The 20597-nt window shown below is 36.6% G+C and overlaps 1 protein-coding gene across 1 annotated transcript in view; it reads right to left on the bottom strand.

The window, feature by feature from the left end:
• LOC105214210 (uncharacterized) overlaps positions 1-20597 on the bottom strand; it is a 131359-nt gene that overhangs the window by 51056 nt on the left and 59706 nt on the right. Inside the window, 1 exon segment of the mRNA XM_029041600.2 lies at positions 8583-8749. Within this exon segment, the coding sequence (XP_028897433.2) occupies positions 8583-8749 (167 nt within the window).

Below are 20597 nucleotides of genomic sequence, written 5' to 3'. Positions count from 1 at the left end.
TTATAGTTTTGTCCACATAATGGTTGGTTGTAAGTCCTAAAACTAAACGAGTTAGATATAGGGTTATATATACCAAAGTGATCAGGGTGACGAGGAAAGTTCAAATCCGAATGTCTGTCCGTCCGTCCGTCCGTCTGTGCAAGCTGTAACTTGAGTAAGCTGTTCCTTGGCACCATAGGAAGGTTGCTTTCGAAAATGAGCAAAATCGGACCACTGCCACGCCCACAAAATGGCGAAAACATAAAGTGCCATAACTAAGCCATAAATAAAGCTATGGAAATAAAATTTGGTATAAAGGATCGCACTATGAAGGGGCATATTGGGATGTAATATTTTTGGGAAGGTGGGCGTGGCCCCGCCCCAAATAGGTTTTTTGCACATATCTCGAAAACCAATAGAGCTATATAAACCAAACATTTTGCAGTCGTTTTTTTCAGCCACTTCTTAATACTGTCCACAAATGAAAGAAATCGGATAATAACCACACCCCCGTCCCATACAAAGGTTATTTTGATAACTACTAAAAGTGGGTTAACTCACTAACGAAAAACGCCAGAAACACTAAATTTCACATAAGAAATGGCAGATGGAAGCTGCACTCAGATTTTTTACAAAATGGAAAATGGGCGTGGCATTGCCCACTTATGGGTCAAAAACCATATCTCAGGAACTACTCGACCGATTTCAATGAAACTTGGTCTGTAATAGTTTCCTTACATCCCAATGATATGTTGTGAAAATAGGCCAAATCGCTTCACAACCACGCCTACTTCCTATATACCAGAGCTTTGAAGACAATCGAATCGTTTACTTTACAATATATAAAGTAAGCACTAGTGAAGATATCGGTGAAGAACTTTGCATAAATACTATGTTTATAGTGTGGCAGCCCCATTCTAAAAATCGCCGAAATCGGACCATAGATTTTCAACGCCCCATATATCGAACATGAGGACCTGGGTGCTTCTAACCTAATATTAGGGTTTCCAACTTTCAATGGACTTTATACTATATATATCACGAATATGTGGGTCAAATTGTGTATTATATAATATAAATAAAGTTAAATAAATAAATTGCGAGAGTGTAAAATGTTGGGTTACACCCGAACTTAGCCCTTCCTTACTTGTTCACTATTTATTTTTTTCAATCGCCAATGCAACACTGTGTCTTCATTCCATTCAACATGTTGACAGATTTTCCTTCTTGTTTCATTTTGTTTACGGCAAGTTAATGAAGTTATTAACTGCTGCATGGCAGTTCCTTTATTTCCGCTCGATTACATGAGTTTCATTTAGTTCAGTCAGTTGAAATTATGCTTTGTGCAAAATTAATGAGTTTTTCGCGTGCTTTGCTACCTTTTATTTATAACATTTCGTATTTGCTGTGAAATTAATACTTTGGACGTTGATAAAAAAGAAAATTACATTGTGTTCATTTGAGATTGTGGGTTGGCCGTGGAGAATTTCCGCAATTACAGATTGAGCATGCTTTAATGTCTTGGTATGTCTTTGTATAATTCATTTATTTCTGAATACTTTTTTCATAAATAACTGTGTCTTCGTTCTGGCAACAAATGGTAGATAATAGTGCAAACGAAAAGCATGAGCCATTCCAACAAGTCCAGCATGCAATTGTCCTTTATAAAAGAGTATCTGTATATATGTATATAATCAAGTCTGTATACTATTTTGGTTGGTATACTATCTTTAGTTGTTGTGAATAGTGGGAGTAGTTGATTCACCATTGTCTTAAGGGCTGTTAAGGGGTTACGTCAACCTGAACGCATGCAAATCGGATGGTTTTTTAGGATTTTGTTGACAAAACTATTTGATGAAGAAGTTTTTTACATTTAATGCTGATTTTAAAAATATTAAAAAAAATATTTTTTAGTTAAAAAATGGCAGAGATATAAGGGTAGATTTTTCCATAGCACTCCTTGTTGACATGTACACCATCATTGGCATTTAAATTTTTGTGTGAAACAAGTAAAATAATATTTTTCTTAAAAAGTGATAAATGAACAGTGTGACATGGCCTTTTTTTAAATTAATTTTTACGCAATTGGAAGCACTTTAAAAATTTATTTTATAATTTGCGCTAAACATACCGTATAAAAATTTGATCAAAATTTTTCAAATAATTCAATCGAAAAAATTCCACGTCACTCTGTGGAAAAACTATTCAGGAAGATGTTTTTTAATTTTCAAGTCAAGCGGTTGAATAGCTTTTGAGAAAAACGCAAAAAAAGAAACAAACATATACTATCACCGCGTTCCCACCACGCTGACTCCTCATATATCATAACATTCGTAATTATAGAGACATTGTTTTCGGAGACCTCTCAAAATACTCGTTAGAATATAGACTTTAAAAAGAGGAAAACAAATTTTTTTTTTTGAAAGTTTCGAGATTGGGTAACTCTTAAAAAAACTTCTGTTTGCTGTGACCTCCAAGAAGTGTATGTTAACCGTTTATCGATATAGCTTGGATATTACTTTACGAGTTCAGACAGTTGTTATGGCCTTCTTAGGTTCATAACTCCATTATTTCCAGTCCAAAATTGACTGCTTTACAACATGCAAAGTTTTTTTAAATGAACAAAGATTCAAGCAAAGAGAAATTGGTCTTTAAGAATAAGAAGAGGGATACTCAAAGATGAAAGTTTTTAGTTGATTTTATCGTAAGGAAATAATGTGTAATAAGGTGTGTTCAGAAAATAACGGGAATTTTAAAACAATACTATATAGTTGCCCCAACGTCCCATATTCGACAGATATGAGTCCGAGTGATTTGTCATACTTCCAAAAATAAACAGAACCTTAAAGTGCCGTCGTTTTACAAGCGTATAAGTAGAAAACGCTGAAAGAGCTAAAGGCTTCTCCCAAAAATCGAGTTTGAGAAGTGTTTCGACGTTTGGAAGAAGCGCTGTCTTAAGTACATTATATCGCATTGGGACTATTTTGAAGGCGAATTTTGATTAGTGGAGACGATTATTTTCAAAAAAACGAAAATTCCCTTTATTTTTTGTACACTCTTTGATAACCCTGTATAAATTCACACAATTTCACTGGCCCCTTAAGGTTACAACTACATAGTTTTGACTCGAATTGGTTGCTTTATAACAAACATAAAAATATTCGAGACATATAAATATGCCTGGAGAAAAAAAATTGAGACATCTTAAGAAGAAATTTCTTAGTATTTTAATATATAAGGATCTTCAGGTGAAGAAAAAAATACAAAAACCAACTCACTTAAAGCTAAAGTTCAGCGTCTAAACAGCACGCACTTAAACCCTTGAGCCAAAACAACCTATTCAACCAAAATAACGAGTAAAAAAATTGCCTTGACAACCGTTTTTAGTATGAAATTTCGAGTATAAATTATTTTACTAAATGCCTTATGAAGCTTTGAAATTTTTTCCGCCATAAAATGCGGCTGCGAATCGTTTAAACCCACATAAGGAAGCAGCAGCAACATACACAAGCGCCTACCCAGCTGATTTTTGTTTTGCCACACAGTCAAAATGCGACAGATTATCTAAATGATGCAAATAAAATACATTTACTAGCACACAAGGATGGTCGGCGTAAGGACACTGGCGGACACACACACACACTCATAAGCAAGGCAAGTGTTTTGTAAACACACACACACGCATATATCGCTACACTTATGCCGTCAGACAATTATCGTTATGGCCATTAATGTAGCGCCCGGCCCGGCAAGTGTTGTTATCCTGCTGTGGTGCGGCTATTATGTGAACGTGTGCGTGTGCATTAAAGTTAGTGATGCTCCTGCTGCTTGCTGCTGTGCTTATGTCCTTGCGGCTCGTGCCATTTAATTTCTGCGTTAAATTATAACAGATTTAAATGTGGCATGCGGCATATAACAAACAAACGCACACACCCGAGTAGTTGCAATAACAATAACACTAACAAAAACAAAAACAGTTGGAGCAACAGCAACAGTTGCATAAAGCAGCCGTTGTTTGTCAGCGCCGCTTTTGTGGTTGGCTGCTTTTTCGCTTGTATTTTGTGGTTGTTTTTGCTATTGTTTTTTGTTGTTGATTTCTGGTTTTTATTTATTTTGCCAAAAAAAGTGCTTTTAAACTGCTGTTAACACTTGCTTGCTCGTCGCAGTTTTTGTTGGTGTTGCTGTGTCAGCTGTGTGTGTGCCTGTGTTTGCTTGCTGATGCGGCGTTTTTGTTACTCGGCAATTGTTGTTGCTTTTGTTTTTGTTTCGTTTGCATATTTATATAAAGTTTATAGCTTTATTATCAACATTTGCATTAGCATTGTTGTTGGCAGCATAAAAACGGGCGAAGTTATTTTCGTTTATGTTGCTCTCACATACATACATACAAACATATATATGTATATGTTTATGCATGGATTGTTTATATGTGCGTGCATGTTGAGAATATATAGAAGTTTCGGTCGAAATATGCAATTCTTGTTGATTTGTGAGTTCATTTTGATGAGCTTATTGTGGTGGACTGAGAAACCTCAAACCAAATTTACTATGAATTTGAGACTCAATCGTTGTTAAATATAAAATATAAGATTTATAAAGTATTAAAACGATAAAAAATGTAGACTGTAGAGCTTTTTAAAGCTTTTCTTAATATCATTAAATAATCTCTCAACTTCTTAGTCGATTCGAATTGGCTTAAAAGTGATGATAAGCGTTCAACTGGACTTAGCTCTTGGCAATATGTTCTTATTTTTGGTAAGAAAACTTGTTTCTTTACAATAAAGAACTATTGACTGTTAAAAGAAGAAGGCGCTGTTGTACTAAGTCCATAAAAATTGCGAAGTTAAATGAAAACAAGTAAGGAAGGGCTAAGTTCGGGTGTAACCGAACATTTTATACTCTCGCAATTTATATATTCAACTTTATTTATATTATATACTACACAATTTGACCCACATATTCGTGGAATATATAGTATAAAGTCCATTGAAAGTTGGAAACCATAATATTAGGTTAGAAGCACCGAGGTCCTCATGTTCGATATATGGGGCCTTAAAAACTTCTGATCCGATTTCGGCGATTTTTAGAACTGGGCTTCCACACTATTAACATAGTATTTTTGCAAAGTTCTGCACGGATATCTTCACTAGTGCTTACTTTATATATTGTAAAGTAAACGATTCAGATTGTCTTCAAAGTTCTGGTATATAGGAAGTAGGCGTGGTTGTGAAGCGATTTGGCCTATTTTCACAACATATCATTGGGATGTAAGAAAACTATTACAAACCAAATTTCATTGAAATCGGTCGAGTAGTTCCTGAGATATGGTTTTTGACCCATAAGTGGGCGATGCCACGCCTATTTTCCATTTTGTAAAAAATCTGAGTGCAGCTTCCATCTGCCATTTCTTATGTGAAATTTAGTTTTTCTGACGTTTTTGGTAAGTGAGTTAACCCACTTTTAGTAATTTTCAACCTAACCTTTGTATGGAAGGGGGACGTGGTTATTATCCGATTTCGGTCATTTTTGGACTGTATAAGGAAATGGCTAAAGAAATAAACTGCAGAAAGTTGGGTTTATATAGCTCCATTGGTTTGCGAGATATATACAAAAAACCTATTTAGGGGCGGGGCCACGCCCACCTCCCCAAAAAAATTACATCCCAATATGCCCCTTCATAGTGCGATCTTTCATACCAAATTTTATTTCCATAGCTTTATTTATGGCTTAGTTATGGCACTTTATGTGTTTTCGGTTTTCGCCATTTTGTGGGCGTGGCAGTGGTCCGATTTTGCTCATTTTCGAAAGCAACCTTCCTATGGTGCCAAGGAACAGCTTACTCAAGTTACAGCTTGCACGGACGGGCAGACGGACGGACGGACAGGCAGACATCCGGATTTGAACTTTCCTCGTCACCCTGATCACTTTGGTATATATAACCCTATATCTAACTCGTCTAGTTTTGGGTGTTACAAACAACCGTTATGTGAACAAAACTATAATATATGTATAAATATCAAAAATCTATGGTTTTCGTTTTCCATTAATTAAGTCAATTAGCAAAGATAATTAATATATTAACGACTTCATAGTAATTAGAGTTCGAAATCAATTAAAAAAAAAACTCAATCAACGTCAAACATTTAGTAACATTTAGTGCTCTAAAACTTCTCTTATCTAACTACCCTTCCTTCCCTTAAACCAATTTTAAGCCAGAAGAAAAATATTAAAAATAAGTGGTTTTCTTATCCCACGTTGAAACAAGTCAATTAGCAAAGACAATTAAGATATAAATGACTTCATTGTATTTAGTGTTCAATTATACTCTATTAAGGTCAAACAATTAAAAGCATTTTCGCACAGCCAAATTTGGTACATTAAGATTATAATTGAGAAAACAGTTTTTGTCTTTCACACAGCCGGCTACTCAATTAACGATCAGCTCTTATAAATTTTTGCTGTACATAGGAAGTTGGGAAATGGAAAACAAATTTAGAATTGAATGCGCTTTTTCTTGCCGTCAGTGCAATCTAGTTACGATCGTGTACTGATTTTATTTAAATCTGGAAAAGACAAAACTTTTTAATATTACAACCTTTCCGAAGAGAGCAGTCATTTCTTATAGGGTTATTGAAGAGACATGCTACTCAAAAGTGCTTTTGGAAGTTGGAAATTCGAATTGGAACTTAACAGCCATTGTCATTCTACAAATAATACCATTTTAATTATAGAGTCGGCAAACTTATTTCTGAGAGGTTACTTGTAATTGCATTCTTAGTAATGATTAAAATTCATCAACCGTTTGCCATTTCAGCAATAAACACAGCCAAATTTACAGCGTGGACAACAACCCACATAGTGTGCATTCCAGTTTCAACTCGATTTGTATTCGATTAAGAATTAATGTAGTAAAATAAGATTTTTCTTTTGTTCTTAGTATTTAAATATATAATGGGAAGGCTCCTCAATTAAAAAATTGCAAAAACAAACAACCTTAAAGCAAAAGTTCTTAGTAACTTCAGATTTTTCTTTTCTACATATCCAAATCAGCGATTTAATAGAGCAAAAGCCGGTTAATTGATCAATTAACTACTGTGCCAATTTTAGGCAAAATTTAAACAATTTCATTTAATCGTGCGTATTCATGAAACTAGTATAAACATTTGAACTTAATTTGCTGTACCACAAGTTCAGCCCTCTTTTTGAGATTTAAAGATTAAATGTTGAGAATAATGAACTGAAATTGATTTAAAAGTTTTTACGAAATCGGTTAATTCAATTAAACTTTGCGAACACATGTACTTTACTTCAAACAAATTAAAAAAGAGAGGGAGTATAACAAATTTTTCTAAAGCAACACTGGTCAACCTGATATAATATTTATACACTTAAATGCTTTTCTGTTTGACTCATACATTTTAAGTAAATTAATAAAAGTTGAATTGTATAAGATAAATCCACGTTAAAATTGTATTAAATTATAAATAATATAAAAAATTAGTTTTTGTGTTTTTTATATTTATTTTAAAAGGTTACAAATATTTCTGTCATAGTATTTGCTTGAAGATAATTGAATTTAATATTTCTCAGTCTTTAACTACAGTCAATTTCAAAATGTTAAATATAATTTCATTAAACAAAATTTAGAGAATAATAAAATTTGTTAACCAGTGTAATTTAATTTTCGTTGCGTTACTTAACTTCATGCACTTAGTGCAATCATACACCAAACATATGAAGTCTTTCAGTCAGCTTTTGTTGCTTGAACCAATTAAAATTTTCTAAACAACGCCCACACGACTTTGGCAAATTTTTGCGCAACCATTAGTCTGAGGTTATCGCTGCTGCTGTTGTTGTTACTTTGCGCTTTTGCAGTGCTCAGCACAAGGAAGCAAGTTCTTATTGGCTTACAAGTGTGTATATATGTGCCCGGTGCTCCCTTTAACCAGCTCACTTTGACCAGCCTTTTTTAGCTCACTCCATTTGTCGCTCTGCGCCAAGGGAATGAGTACTCGCTTTTTATGTGTGAGAGTGTGTGTGTGTGTGCTATGTACATACAGTGTACATGCGTAACTGTGTTGCCATGTGTTGATAAGTAGGTTTATTTGCCGCTTGATTGCTTAGCCGTTTTCATGCCATTTAATGTGCTGACCAGCTCAGCGTCGTTCAATGAGCAACTAAATGGCTTATAGCGGCATTTTAAATACCGTTCACTTCATTTAATGTGAGCGAGCATGATTTTTTATTGATTACATACATATGCTTTAAAGGCGCGATAATATTTGTGGGAATTTAATATAGAGTTATAAAGTAGTAGAGGGAGTGAGGGAGGGAGAGTAATAAAAACTGTTTAAAGACTTAGTAATAATTAGTATAAATTTCCAGCGTAAGTAACTGTTAATCTAAAATATTTTTTTCGATTTTTTGATACTTTCAACACTTTACAGTTTCAATTTCTGCTGAAACTCTTTAAAACTTCGCCAACTTTTCGCATTTCACTTTAAATTCAGTAAAGCCACTTCATTCTCAAATACCTCTCTGAATACATACATCCAACTACTGCTACATATATATGAACTCTATAAGCGCTTTATGTGACTTACCCGTTTCGCTCAATTTCGATGAGCGTTGCATGTGCTGGCAAAAGGTCTTATACTCGCCAGGTGGTGCTTCATTCGGCGACTTAACGGCATGCATGTGCTTGGTGAAGGCGCCAACAATGGCTGCCATGCGATCGAAGGCCATAATATTGATGTGCCCGTTTGGTAAACTGCAAGAGCAAGAACAGACAATGCACAATGGAATAACGGTAAAGTGAAAAGCGTAGAAAAACATATAGTATATTGTGCTTATATATAATGAAAAGGAATGCAAACGGCATGTCGACAATGCCAAGTGGAATGTGTGTGCGGATGCAACAGAAGTGTTACATATGGACTTTAAATATATGTAGACTGTATGTATGTGTGTGTGTCTGTCAATATAGTTCAATAAGTTAAAATAGCCTTTAGTAAAAAGGTGTACAAAAATAGTATTGATACTTTTCAGCTAACTTCAGTGGCGCTGAAAGTTTACATTTGCTAAGAAACTTTCTCTTTGCTCGCCTCTCCATCCACAGCATGCTTGCGGAATTTCTTCCACAACACCGTATCCACGTAACTAAAGTATCCAAGAGTTCCTGTTTGCACAAGCACATAGCGTTCAAGTTAAGCTATGCTTATGTGTTGGTATAACCGATATATGAGAGTTAGTGTGAGTTTGTGCTCTCCATACGTGCCGCTATTCCATTGTCTACATCGGTATTTGTTATATGAGCCTTTGATTGGATTGACATTGGCATTCCTATATAGACGAACGCGCACAAAATTCCGTTCGCATTGAACATGACCGGCTTAAATTTATAAAATATGGCGGAAAATGCGAGTATGTCCGCATTCTTGAAGCTACTTTGTTCTTTATTATTATTATTTCTTTTTGCGTCATGAATGGAGAAGTGCTTTGGTTTAACTATACTTATATTACTAGAGTACATTAATTTTTTAACCATATGGACTCTGGTTAAACGATTATGGTCAAAAGCAGACCTTTCTTTTTATTGAAATAATAGCTTTTACAGTTTTATATACTTTAAGCCGAACTTTGTCTTCCTTACTTATTGAAACGTATTTAGCTTACATAAAAATGGAAACAAGTGAATTCTTCAACCCATATGAGAAATACGGTTTCTAAAGGTCTACAGAGTAACTTCATACGAGCCTAATTCTGCCCAGTGAGTAATTTTTTGGTTAGGAAAAAAGGAGTAGAAGGCCAATGGTCAAATTTGGTCAGTACCGTGACTGAGACAGTAGTTTGAAGTATAATTCGACCAATGGCGACTGTGGAATAGGTATCTGGTTACGATGGGTTCGTCCACCTAATTCGGTATTTTAGAGCTCTGGGACTGTTTTTCCCTTCTCGAAGTAATTGATGTAGATCACACTTTGTGAATCTCCGAAAACAACGGATCCTGACGATAGGACAGATCAGAATCGCCTTGTGAAGTTCACTTTTACGATTGTCCGAGGGATCCATATTTGTCGACGGTCACGATACCTCGCTGAAACTTCTTCGGATTGCTCTTAAATAGCATTAAACTGCGATAAGCTGTGAAGTGGTCTCAATGTTGCGTCTTCTTTTCCGGTGGGAGTGAACATGCATCCATCGCGCTTTCTCAAACCCAAGATTTCATGCCAGATATGACCCACGCAGTCTTTTAAGATTGCTGCTATCTCAGCTATCTAGCGTCCCTTCAATTGACGTCCTGCGTTTTCGGAACACCTGGGATTGGCTTGGCAAAACAGTCGTGTTAACACTGTTTACGCAAAATATTGACGGTGTCCATCGCAGGAGAAGAGTCAACTTTGAAGCGTTCTTTCATTTCCCTGCACGACTTCTCTTCCAACAGTAAGAATAATGTAACAGGCCGATAGTGCTCTTTTGCGTTTTTCTATATCAGTGGACACACCCATTTCCACACACATTGTCAACATAAATCGAAGCTGAACCGGAGGTCTTTATCTGTCGTAAATTTTTTTTTATTTCGCCATGATGCGGTGAGGTTAAGTTCTAACCTCAACAGATAAGAGGACACGTAGATTTAGGAAGTTCCAAAAATCCTACTCCCTGAACAGTTAAAAGTCGGATCGATTCAAATATATGGACTATATATAGTAAGTTATGAGCACCTCAACATCTCAACGATTCAATGTCTTACATATCATATACATATACGATTTTAAGGAATGTACAATTCATTTTCACTCAGTGGATTCGCAAATTAGTTTGTGTAAGTGATTGCTGATTGTCCCTCACACTGCAAAGCATTTGGTAAGCGTCTAAATACACTCCACAAACATATGTAGTGCGCTGCGTTCAAGTTGAGAGTGGATACTTTGGCTGCTTGCTTACTTAAGTGATTGCTGCTTCTTGTTCTACTCTATTGGTGCATAAGAGTTGTTCAGCTAACTTGTAAACCAACTAATCCAGCTTCAAATACACGCACAAACCACACATATATACGCACGATACACCACTCACATCAGCTATAGTGTCGAACATATGCACCGGGAAGTGTGTATGTGTGTTTGTAAGTGTGTGTTCACCACTTGAGTGTGTGAGTGAGTGTTCGTGTACACGAATTGTCTAAATGGTTACATTTCATATCGTGTTCATTTCAGTGCTTCCGGAACAAGTGAGTGAGTGAGTCAATGTGAGTGTGTGTGTGTCTGTGTGCATACGCCAAACAGATTACAAGTGAGTACAAATCGGTTCGGTGAAGTGCAAAAGTGGCTTACAGTTACAGATGTCGAGTTGTTCAACGAGCACTACACTCACAGTTGTCTTGAGAGTTGCCATAACGGCACTATTGTGTTTATATTAAGAGCAACGCTGGTGTATGTGTCTGTGTTACGTTGCCAAGGGAGTAGAATTTTGCCTTGCAGTAGTGATAATTGCGCATGCGCACGTGACTTTGTTGCCAAACTACTGCTGTGATTTGTTCGCAGGTCAATGTGGAACTCATTTACGGTTTTTGAGGCAGTAGATTGTAAGAAGGAGATAAATAAAGAATTTCCTGTAATTTGAAATTCAAAGAAAAGTTTCCAAGTGTTCTCGGCGTACTAAGGAACTGCAGTGATATTGTAGTTATAATGAGGTTTCTCTTCGAAAATGATTTTGTTGCTGCATTATTTGAGCAGTTCATCAATTTCCTCGCTCGCCTCTTCATACAATATTTCGAATGTAAATTTTGTTTAATCCGCTCAACAGTTGACCAACACACGCACACACACACAGCTCTAACACATTGGCCAAAAATCAACCGAAGTCAGCTGTGACCGCCTCCAGGGTTTACCTTATCACCAAAAAAGCACATACACACGCAACAACATTAGCAAACCACACCCGCAGCACTGTTGCACCACAATACTGCAGTTGAAATGACAGAGCGCATACGAACAGCTACTCACACAAGCCTATATGTATACCCAACAAAGTATCCGCAGCGTCATGCGAGAATTCAGCTGTTATGCAACAGTACTTTGAAAAATTCGCACGAGTTCGGCCGTAATAACACACTGACTGCTGGCAATATGTGACCGCTGACTGCTAACCGCTGACCGCCGAGCGGCTGCCTGCTGTCGGCTCACTAACTCGCGCGCGCTGCTGAAAAAGGTGAAATAATGAAAATGAAATGTGAGTCGTGAAAATGAGCTGTGATTGAATGGCCGCAGCGTACGTCAGATATGTAGGTATATCCGCATATTGGCGCATTTATGCATTGAAGCGGTGGTTAGAGATACCGCTAAATGACAGTGCACGAGGCTTATGATGAATTTCAACGAAAAATTACGATGTTTCACAGTTCTAGCAGTGTAGGTAAAAATAAAATTAGTCGAAAAAAAGTTTTGGTAAGTTATCGATAAAAAATTATTTATCGATGAATTATAAATCGATAAATGTTCAAAATTCAGTTTTAATATCTATATTTCATATTTAATCGGTTATCGATTAAACAATCGAAGTATCGATAAATGTTAAAAATTCTGTCTAAATTTCGATAAAAAATCGAACTATCTATATATAATATTATGAATCGAAACATGTTATCGATAAATGTTCAAAATGCAGTTTTAATATCTAAATTTCATTTTTAATCAACGGTCGATTAAAAAAATCTAACTATAGAATCAATCGAAACATGTTATCGATAAAACTTCAAACTTCAGTTTTAATATATATATTTCATATTTAATCAGTTATCGAACTATCGATATGTTATCAATCGAAACATGTTATCGATAAATAATCAAAACGAAGTTGTTATATCTAAATTTCATATTTGATCAGTTATCGATTATCGATATCAAACAATATATAATAAATCAATACACGTTATCGATAAATGTTGAAAATGCAGTTTTAATAAACAAAGTTCATATATGATCGGTTGTCGATTAAAAAAAAAATCGAACTATCGATAAATTGTACAATTTGTTATTGATAAATGTTCAAAATGCTGTTTTAATATCGGATCAGTTATCAATTTTAAATCGAACTATCGATAAATGTCAAAAATTCTGACTAAATTTCGATAAAAAATCGAACTATCGATTATAAAATTATAAATCGAAACATGTTATCGATAAAACCGAAGTTGTAATATCTAAATTTCTTATTTGATCAGTTATCGATTAAAAATCGAACAATCGATAAAGAATAAATCGATATACGTTATCGATAAATGTTCAAAATGCAGTTTTAATAACTAAAGTTCATATTTGATCAGTTGTCGATTAAAAAAAATCGAACTATCGACAAATTGTACATCGATATTTGTTATCGATAAATGTTAAAAATGCAGTTTTAATATCTAAATTTCATATTGGACCAGTTATCTATAAAAATCGAACTATTGTTATTTGTTATCGATAAATGCTAATCTTCACAAAATGATGCTTTAAATTACCGATCTAGCTATTTTCAAAGTTTAACTGAAAAAATTTAAAAGATATTCAGCAGCAATACTTTGACAGTGCTAGTTCATCTGTCACCTGGATTTTCGGTCTTCTGCTGGCTGCAACAAAGGGCCCATATTACACAATGGTTTCATTAGTTGTGCATTAATTTCACTGAGCGAAAGAGTGTACAATTTTATGCGCCGAATTTCGATAAACGCCTTTGCATGTGTGAGTCAGCTTGCGAGCGCACAAATACAATGCGCTGCTGAAGCAGTTGCCTGGTAGTGGCTTTTAGCGCGACGCATTTAAGTGGGCGGATATCGAATTGTGGCAAAGGCCAGCGGTGCCGTTAACCGCAAGCACACTTTGGCCGCGCACTCATAGCGGCATTTCGGCAGGGGAGTACTGTGTGTATGTTGCACTTATGTTTGTATGTATGCAATGAGTGTATGTGTTGTTCTTGTTGTTGCTGCATGCCAACCACGTACTGTGCTAATTAACCATGAAATGCAGCTAAGTGGCCAATTCAAAGTTTCGATTTATTCAACTGTAATGACGTATTGTTGTTGTTTTTGTTGTGCTCATATTTTGTATTAATCTGCATGTGTTTGTATGTATGTATGTATGTGTGTGTGTTTGTTTGTTTGTGCTTAAAAGCGGTTGCACTTTTGCATAAAGCAGTTATGGATACGCGAAATGTTGCCGCACAAATGGCAAACGCCAAATCTGATAAACGACTTTTCAATTCGCGTATTAATATTGAAGCTCACGATTTATTATATCGAACACACATACATATACAAGCACACAGTGGGTTTACATGCACACTAATTTCCTCTGATGGGATTATGCTTCAATAATCCAGCATCGGTACAATAACAAATTGAATTTGGTAACTCGTTAAATTTTTGCCATTTGCCAATTCAAGCAGTCATTTGTGCTTAATTATATTTTGTTGATTTTGCCGTGGTTAAATATATTGCTAAATTTGGTATGACATTTTACATGAAATTAGCTGTTTATTCAGTTAAAGCTGGGCCAACAGTGAGGGGTGTAATTTAATTAGCGCATGTCAAATAATTAGGGACGTTTTGGTGATCATTTATATGGCAGTTGAGGGATATTTTTGAAATTTTTAGGTATATTACACATACACACTTATGTGAGCGGTATCCAACCAAGCTGTGTATAATGAAAATACGAATGAAAAGACAATCTGATATAGCCGAATATAAAAAGTCTTTGGAAAATTTATGAAAATGCTTTAAATGCTATTAAATTAGGTCTTTAGGTTGGTAGAGTGAAGAGTTTTGCCTAAAAAGACTTCACGCCTCCAATGAAGGTGTGTGAAATTCAACGGATATGGATATCCTTTTATGGGGTTCCAGAGAATGCCGCTAGTGGGTTCAGAGAGTTTATATGATTAAATCTTTCTCAGACAGGTACCGAACATTAGGTTAGGTTTGTAGGCAGATCTCTGCAAAAAACAGTACCAAAACCAATAAAACTCCCTGTGGATCAAAGACATTTAAGATTCAGCAAAACGTTTGGACAAATTTCTTAAGACGGTTAATATCGATTCTAGCAAATTCGCTTTGATCGCAGAAAAAGGGCCTTCCGAGGTGTTTCAACCTCAGTCTGACAAAAGCTGGACAATAAAAAAGGAAATGCTTAGATGATTCCACCTCGCTTTCCTCCATACAGCTTTGGCAACTTGCATCTGCCACGATTCCAAGTCTTACCGCATGGGTACCAATTGGACAATGTCCAGTAAGTACACCAATGATCGCACTGAGATGGACCTTGTCCAGAGAAAGCAGTTGAAAGGACCGCTTACGTTCCACAGAGGGCCAAAAGGACCTCGCCACTGCGCAAGTACTGGTAGTTGACCAGCATTTTACGTGCTCATGCGTAGTCTGCATGTCCAGCGCTCTTGCGCAGGTGAACCATGGACTACCAACGCACCCCCATTTCGACGTCAATGTAGCTAGCGTACCCTCCCTAGCAAGCTTGTCCGCTATACCGAACATTAAAATGCTTTAAAAAAAATTTGGACTACGTAAAGGCAAGAACTACAACTCAAATATACGATGGGTCGGAATAGTCCTCCAACTAGTTTGGGAGATGCTCAGCCGTAAAGAAAATAATCAGAACCATAAAAGTAGCAGCGACAAAGAGTCAGGAAGAAAAAACAAGGAATCCTGAAGAAATTTAGAGAAGGAAAATTGTCGAAAAGCGCTTGAGCAGCTAGTACACAAAGACAGACCAAGACAGTAAGATCTAAACCAAAACGCAATCAAAAATCGGCTTATTGGAGGTCAACTTGTGAGAATGTCCTCAAAAACATACAGAAAAGAAAAGATCGTTAAAAAACAACAAAAAAGAGCAAGTACAATAACTTTTAAGTCGGCAGAACAAAGGAGAACGGATTATCAGGGGATATCTCATATCTCATTTTGACTACTGAAAGTTTCGTATTTCATTTACGGAATTATGCTAGAGTCTTCATCTCTACTTATTGCGCAGTTGCCGTCTTTATTCAAGACAGAGTGTAGTCGAGTTACTGTAAAAAATTTATTTTCGAATATTTGAATAATTTTGAAGAAATTTTTGTACCATTTGCTCTCCGTATTATCGAGCTTATAAAAAGTGATGTTCTTCATGGTTTAAATTTCGATGCATTCGATGAAGAAGTAAACAATTTCCACACTTCTATTGTTGATCTCATTAAAACACAAACAACATCGGCACCATACAAAATATCGTTTGCAATACCAAGCGAACACCTCTTGATGTCAACAGTATTGATGCAACCAACATAAATTGGCGAAAATTGCAGATAACTTTCCCAGAAAGCAAGTCAAAGCAAAATCCCACACTTTGTCTGCACGAAAAAACTCGCTTAACAACTTTCCACACACTTTTAAATACTTTTAATAGCGAGCCATTTAAAATAATAACGGTTGTTTTCACGCATTTCACACTTGAGTGCATGCAGTTATCTGTGCTGTGTGACAAGCGACGGCTGCCGATGCTGCACCGTATGCATGCCAGGTAATTTGAGTTGATTAAGAAACTTGCTGGCACGCAAACTACTCATTTTCGCCAAAGCGCAACCAACTCCGCGCGTATAAGCACAAACTACAGTTATGGCGCACTAACTCACAGCACAACCGTTGCATTTTGACGCCGTAAAGTTGATCCTTTATTACCCGTTGGCAAAACTTTCTTGTTGTCAATGCATCAATAGCTGCTTAATAACAACTTGCTGGTTGACGAGTCAGCGAGAGAAGGTGTGAGTGAGTGGGAGAGTAAGTGAGAGGGGAGAGTGAGTGAAAGAGAGTGATATGGTATGAAGGAGACAAAGTGTGAATATGAGAGAGAGTGAGAGTGAAGGCGAAAGATTATTGGTATGAAGAGATAGATGGCGCTAAGCAACATCAAGCGGCGGTTCACACTGTACTAGATTCTCCAGCATCTGCTGTTTGTTTTCTACCTCCATTCCCTTCCATTCTTCCTCTCTTCCCTTCCTCTTCTTCATGCCCGTCAAGCGCCGCTGTCTGTGGCAGTTTGGCTTACGAGTGACAAGCTCATTGCTGCAAAATTTGTTTGCCTTGAGTGGTAAAGTGCGCAAATTTCGCAAATATTTTTTTTGTGCCTTCTGAGTGCTTCTACTTCATCTGTCAGCTGTTGCAGCACGTATTGGCGACGGCTATGTTGCAAGCAGCAAAGTAAGCATGTGGCATGCACGTAAACACGCTTTGGTTTCTCTGCTTTTCTCCTCATTTCACCTTATTTTTGCGCATTTTTTTCCGGCTTTTCGGCCATTGTTTTGCCTTCAAATATGTATGTTGCAACAATACTTCTTAATATCTTGAGCTTTCCAACTTTTTCTGCAGCTTAACCAGCTTTGCCGAATTTATGTAATTTTACGCTCGCAATTCAACTCGTAACTCATTTTTGTTGCATGAAAAGTTGTTGCAAGCGGCGCTGCGGCAGTTTCTCAGCGTAGCAGATTTGCATGGCGGTAAGTTGAGGCCAACTCTTTGCGTCCGTGTGTGTGTGTTGGTAATGGTATTAGTGGCTTTTGTGTCGTTTGCAATTCGCTTTGATTTACATATGAACTTTGTTTGGCAAGTTGTTACCTGCCTCATTGCTGTTGTTGTTGTTGTGACATGCAAACGTTGTTGATTTCTTGTTGCAACTACAGCTACAAGTTGTAGCTGTTGTTTGTCGCTTTTTGCGGCTGTCACATGTTGCCAGAGTTATAAAAATGCTTTGCCGTTATACAAAAAGTATATATCACAGACATACCTACATATATACACCTGTATATAGGCTTTAATATATATATATCACAGTTTGCTTGTGCATTGTTTACGATTTGCCAATTTGCAAGTAGTAAAGGTAGTCCATTTAGTATGTTTTGACAGTTGCCGATTTGTTGTTGCTGTTGTTGTTGTTATTGTTACATGAAAACTTTTGCCAATTTCATGGCATGGCAACCAACATTCGTCGTCTACTGAAATTAGTACGAACAGCAGCGTCTGGTCTACGCTACCAACTACCAACTACCAGTCGTTGCAATTTGTTATGCTTAATAAAAAAAGACTACACCAACAACAACTGCAAAAATGTTTGGCGAAATGAAATTTTCACATTGATTGTTTATGTGATTTCATTAAATTTAGATGTTAGTCAGCCTAGTTGAAAGTGTAAAAAGTTACAAAGTTCGGTAGCATATGTTTTGTGTTCGTACTAAACTAATTTTGGGTTTCAGCTGTGCATTGGGACTAGCAGCGCAATCTTAGTGAAAACTTTATTTGAAGTTTTTCGAAATTCATGAATCTTTCTGCAATTTGAAAATACAATAAGGTGGCTCTCTTTGCTGGCAACACGGTTGAACATAATGACTTTAAAGAATGGAAGCCGATAAAGGGTTACATATGTCAAGAAAATCTGAGAAAAAGGTCCATCAGTCGGTCGGTTCCGGTAGGCGATAATTTCTTTCAAAATTAAGATGTCTTCACGAAGTTTAGCACAGTTTCCTACCAAAGTATTTCAAGAGGATGCAATCGGAACAGTTCTACCAACAAAAGAGTATTAGTCGAGAGTGTTATAGCCTTTTCGCACAGCCAAATTAATTTAATACATTATGAGGAATTAAATAATAGGTTGGCAAATACTCCCTTCCGCTTTTTTGCTCTTTATTCAATGCTTTCTAAAAAGTGTTACAGTGATCGATAGACGGCAACTTCATAATACCCACTCCTTATTTGCGAAGAACTCGGACAGCCACTTTTCACAAGTCTATTTTGAGTTCAGCTTTGCAACACCAAGGGAGTTCGCCATGGACAGGAACAGGCGCTGTGTCCGGGCTATATGGTGTATGCGTTAAAACCTCCCATCCGAGCTCCCGTAGCTTCTGACGAGTCATCAACGAAGTGTATCGTCTGGCGTTGTCCTGGTGGAACACTACACCCTTCCTGTTGGCCAATTCTGTACGCTTCTGGTCGATCGCCTGCTTCAAGCGGTCCAGTTGTTCGCAGTAGAGGGTAGAATTAAGCGTCTGGGAATATGGGAGCAGCTCATAGTGCATGATTCCTTTCCAATCCCATCAAACACACAGCAAAACCTTCCTGGCCGTCAATTCCGGTTTGGCTACGGTTCGGAACGATTCTGCGGCCTTTGACCCCGTTTTCGTTGGATATTGTCGTATGTGATCCATTTTTCGTCGCCAGTCACCATCCGCTTCAAAAATTGGTCGAGTTCGTTTCGTTCCAGCAGCATATCGCAGGCGTTGACTCGGTCTAGAAGGTCTTTTTGCGTCAAATCATGCGGCACCCAAACATCAAGCTTTTTTGTGTATCCAGCCTTCTGCAGTTGGTTTAAACTGGTTTGGTGACCCACTCCCATCTCCTGGGCGATGTCAAGAGATGCCACATGCCGGTCTAACTCGATGTTTTCCATGATTTGATCGGTTTTCGTCGTCACAGGTATTCCGCCGGCTGGCTTATCCATGGTGTCGTTTACACCCGCTCTTAATCGTCGAAACCATTCCTCCGCAGTTCGAAGTGATAGAGTACCATCCCCCCAAAACACCATTAATCAACCCAAAGTGGTGGAATGAAGCTATTTGGAAACCAATATAAATATTATGAATCAATATACACAGCCAAATTTACTGCGTGGACAATAACCCACAGAGTTGCATTCCAGTCTTAACTCCATTTGTACTCGATTAAAAATTAATCTAGTAAAGTAAGAGTTTTATTTTGTAATGAAACAAAGGCCGGCTAATTGCACAATTAACACCTGTGCGAAAAAGTTATTATAGTTCTACAACTAATTAAACAACCGCTAATGGACGTGTTCCAATTTACTAATACGATATGTGTAATATATGTTCTCATAAACGACTTGAGATATCACTGCAAATCTTGGTGATCTTTATAAAACAAATGATCAGACTAAAACTCTCTAAGGAATAACTTTAGGTATGGAAAATTCAATAGGCGGGATGACCAATCAGTGGAGCAATAAGTTGACAGCCCTTAGGCGGATAGAAATACCCATTCTCTTCGTAGATCCGATTGCTGTAAATTGTTTAAGAAGTTGTCTTATACATTACTGTGGAAATTGTAGTGATTTGAAGGAAATTCTCATTAAGAGAGTAATAAGAGTGAGTTACAGATATTGCGAACAATTGAAGTATACAAACTTTTACTCATGACTGTTGACAAGTTTTTTAATTTAGTCTACTTTGATGTTCTAATATTTTATATGCGTATGTACATATGTATGTATTTTAGTGAGTCCGAATTTAGATATTCCAAATAAAATTCCTCAAAAATCATGTTCGAATTTTTTCGAAGATTAGTGATATTTTGACGCTAGTCTGTTCATCGAAAATTTTAAATAATATTATCTTTTTTCAAGTCTCTTCACTTAAAGGTGAGTTGTTGAACAGTCAAGTGTTTTGATTTTCGAAATATACTCTCCTTTAATAGCATTAAAATACTTTTTTTAATGAATTTATTCTGTTAAATATACAAATCCATTATATCGCAGCTTCACTGTATACACTTTCAACTTATAAGATGTATTTGCGTTTTTTTTTGT

Source organism: Zeugodacus cucurbitae, chromosome 3 (genome assembly GCF_028554725.1).
Source record: "Zeugodacus cucurbitae isolate PBARC_wt_2022May chromosome 3, idZeuCucr1.2, whole genome shotgun sequence".
NCBI classification, from domain to species: domain Eukaryota; kingdom Metazoa; phylum Arthropoda; class Insecta; order Diptera; family Tephritidae; genus Zeugodacus; species Zeugodacus cucurbitae.
The sequence above is the reverse complement of the archived record's forward strand: the minus strand, read 5'-3'. Positions and strand labels throughout refer to the sequence as shown.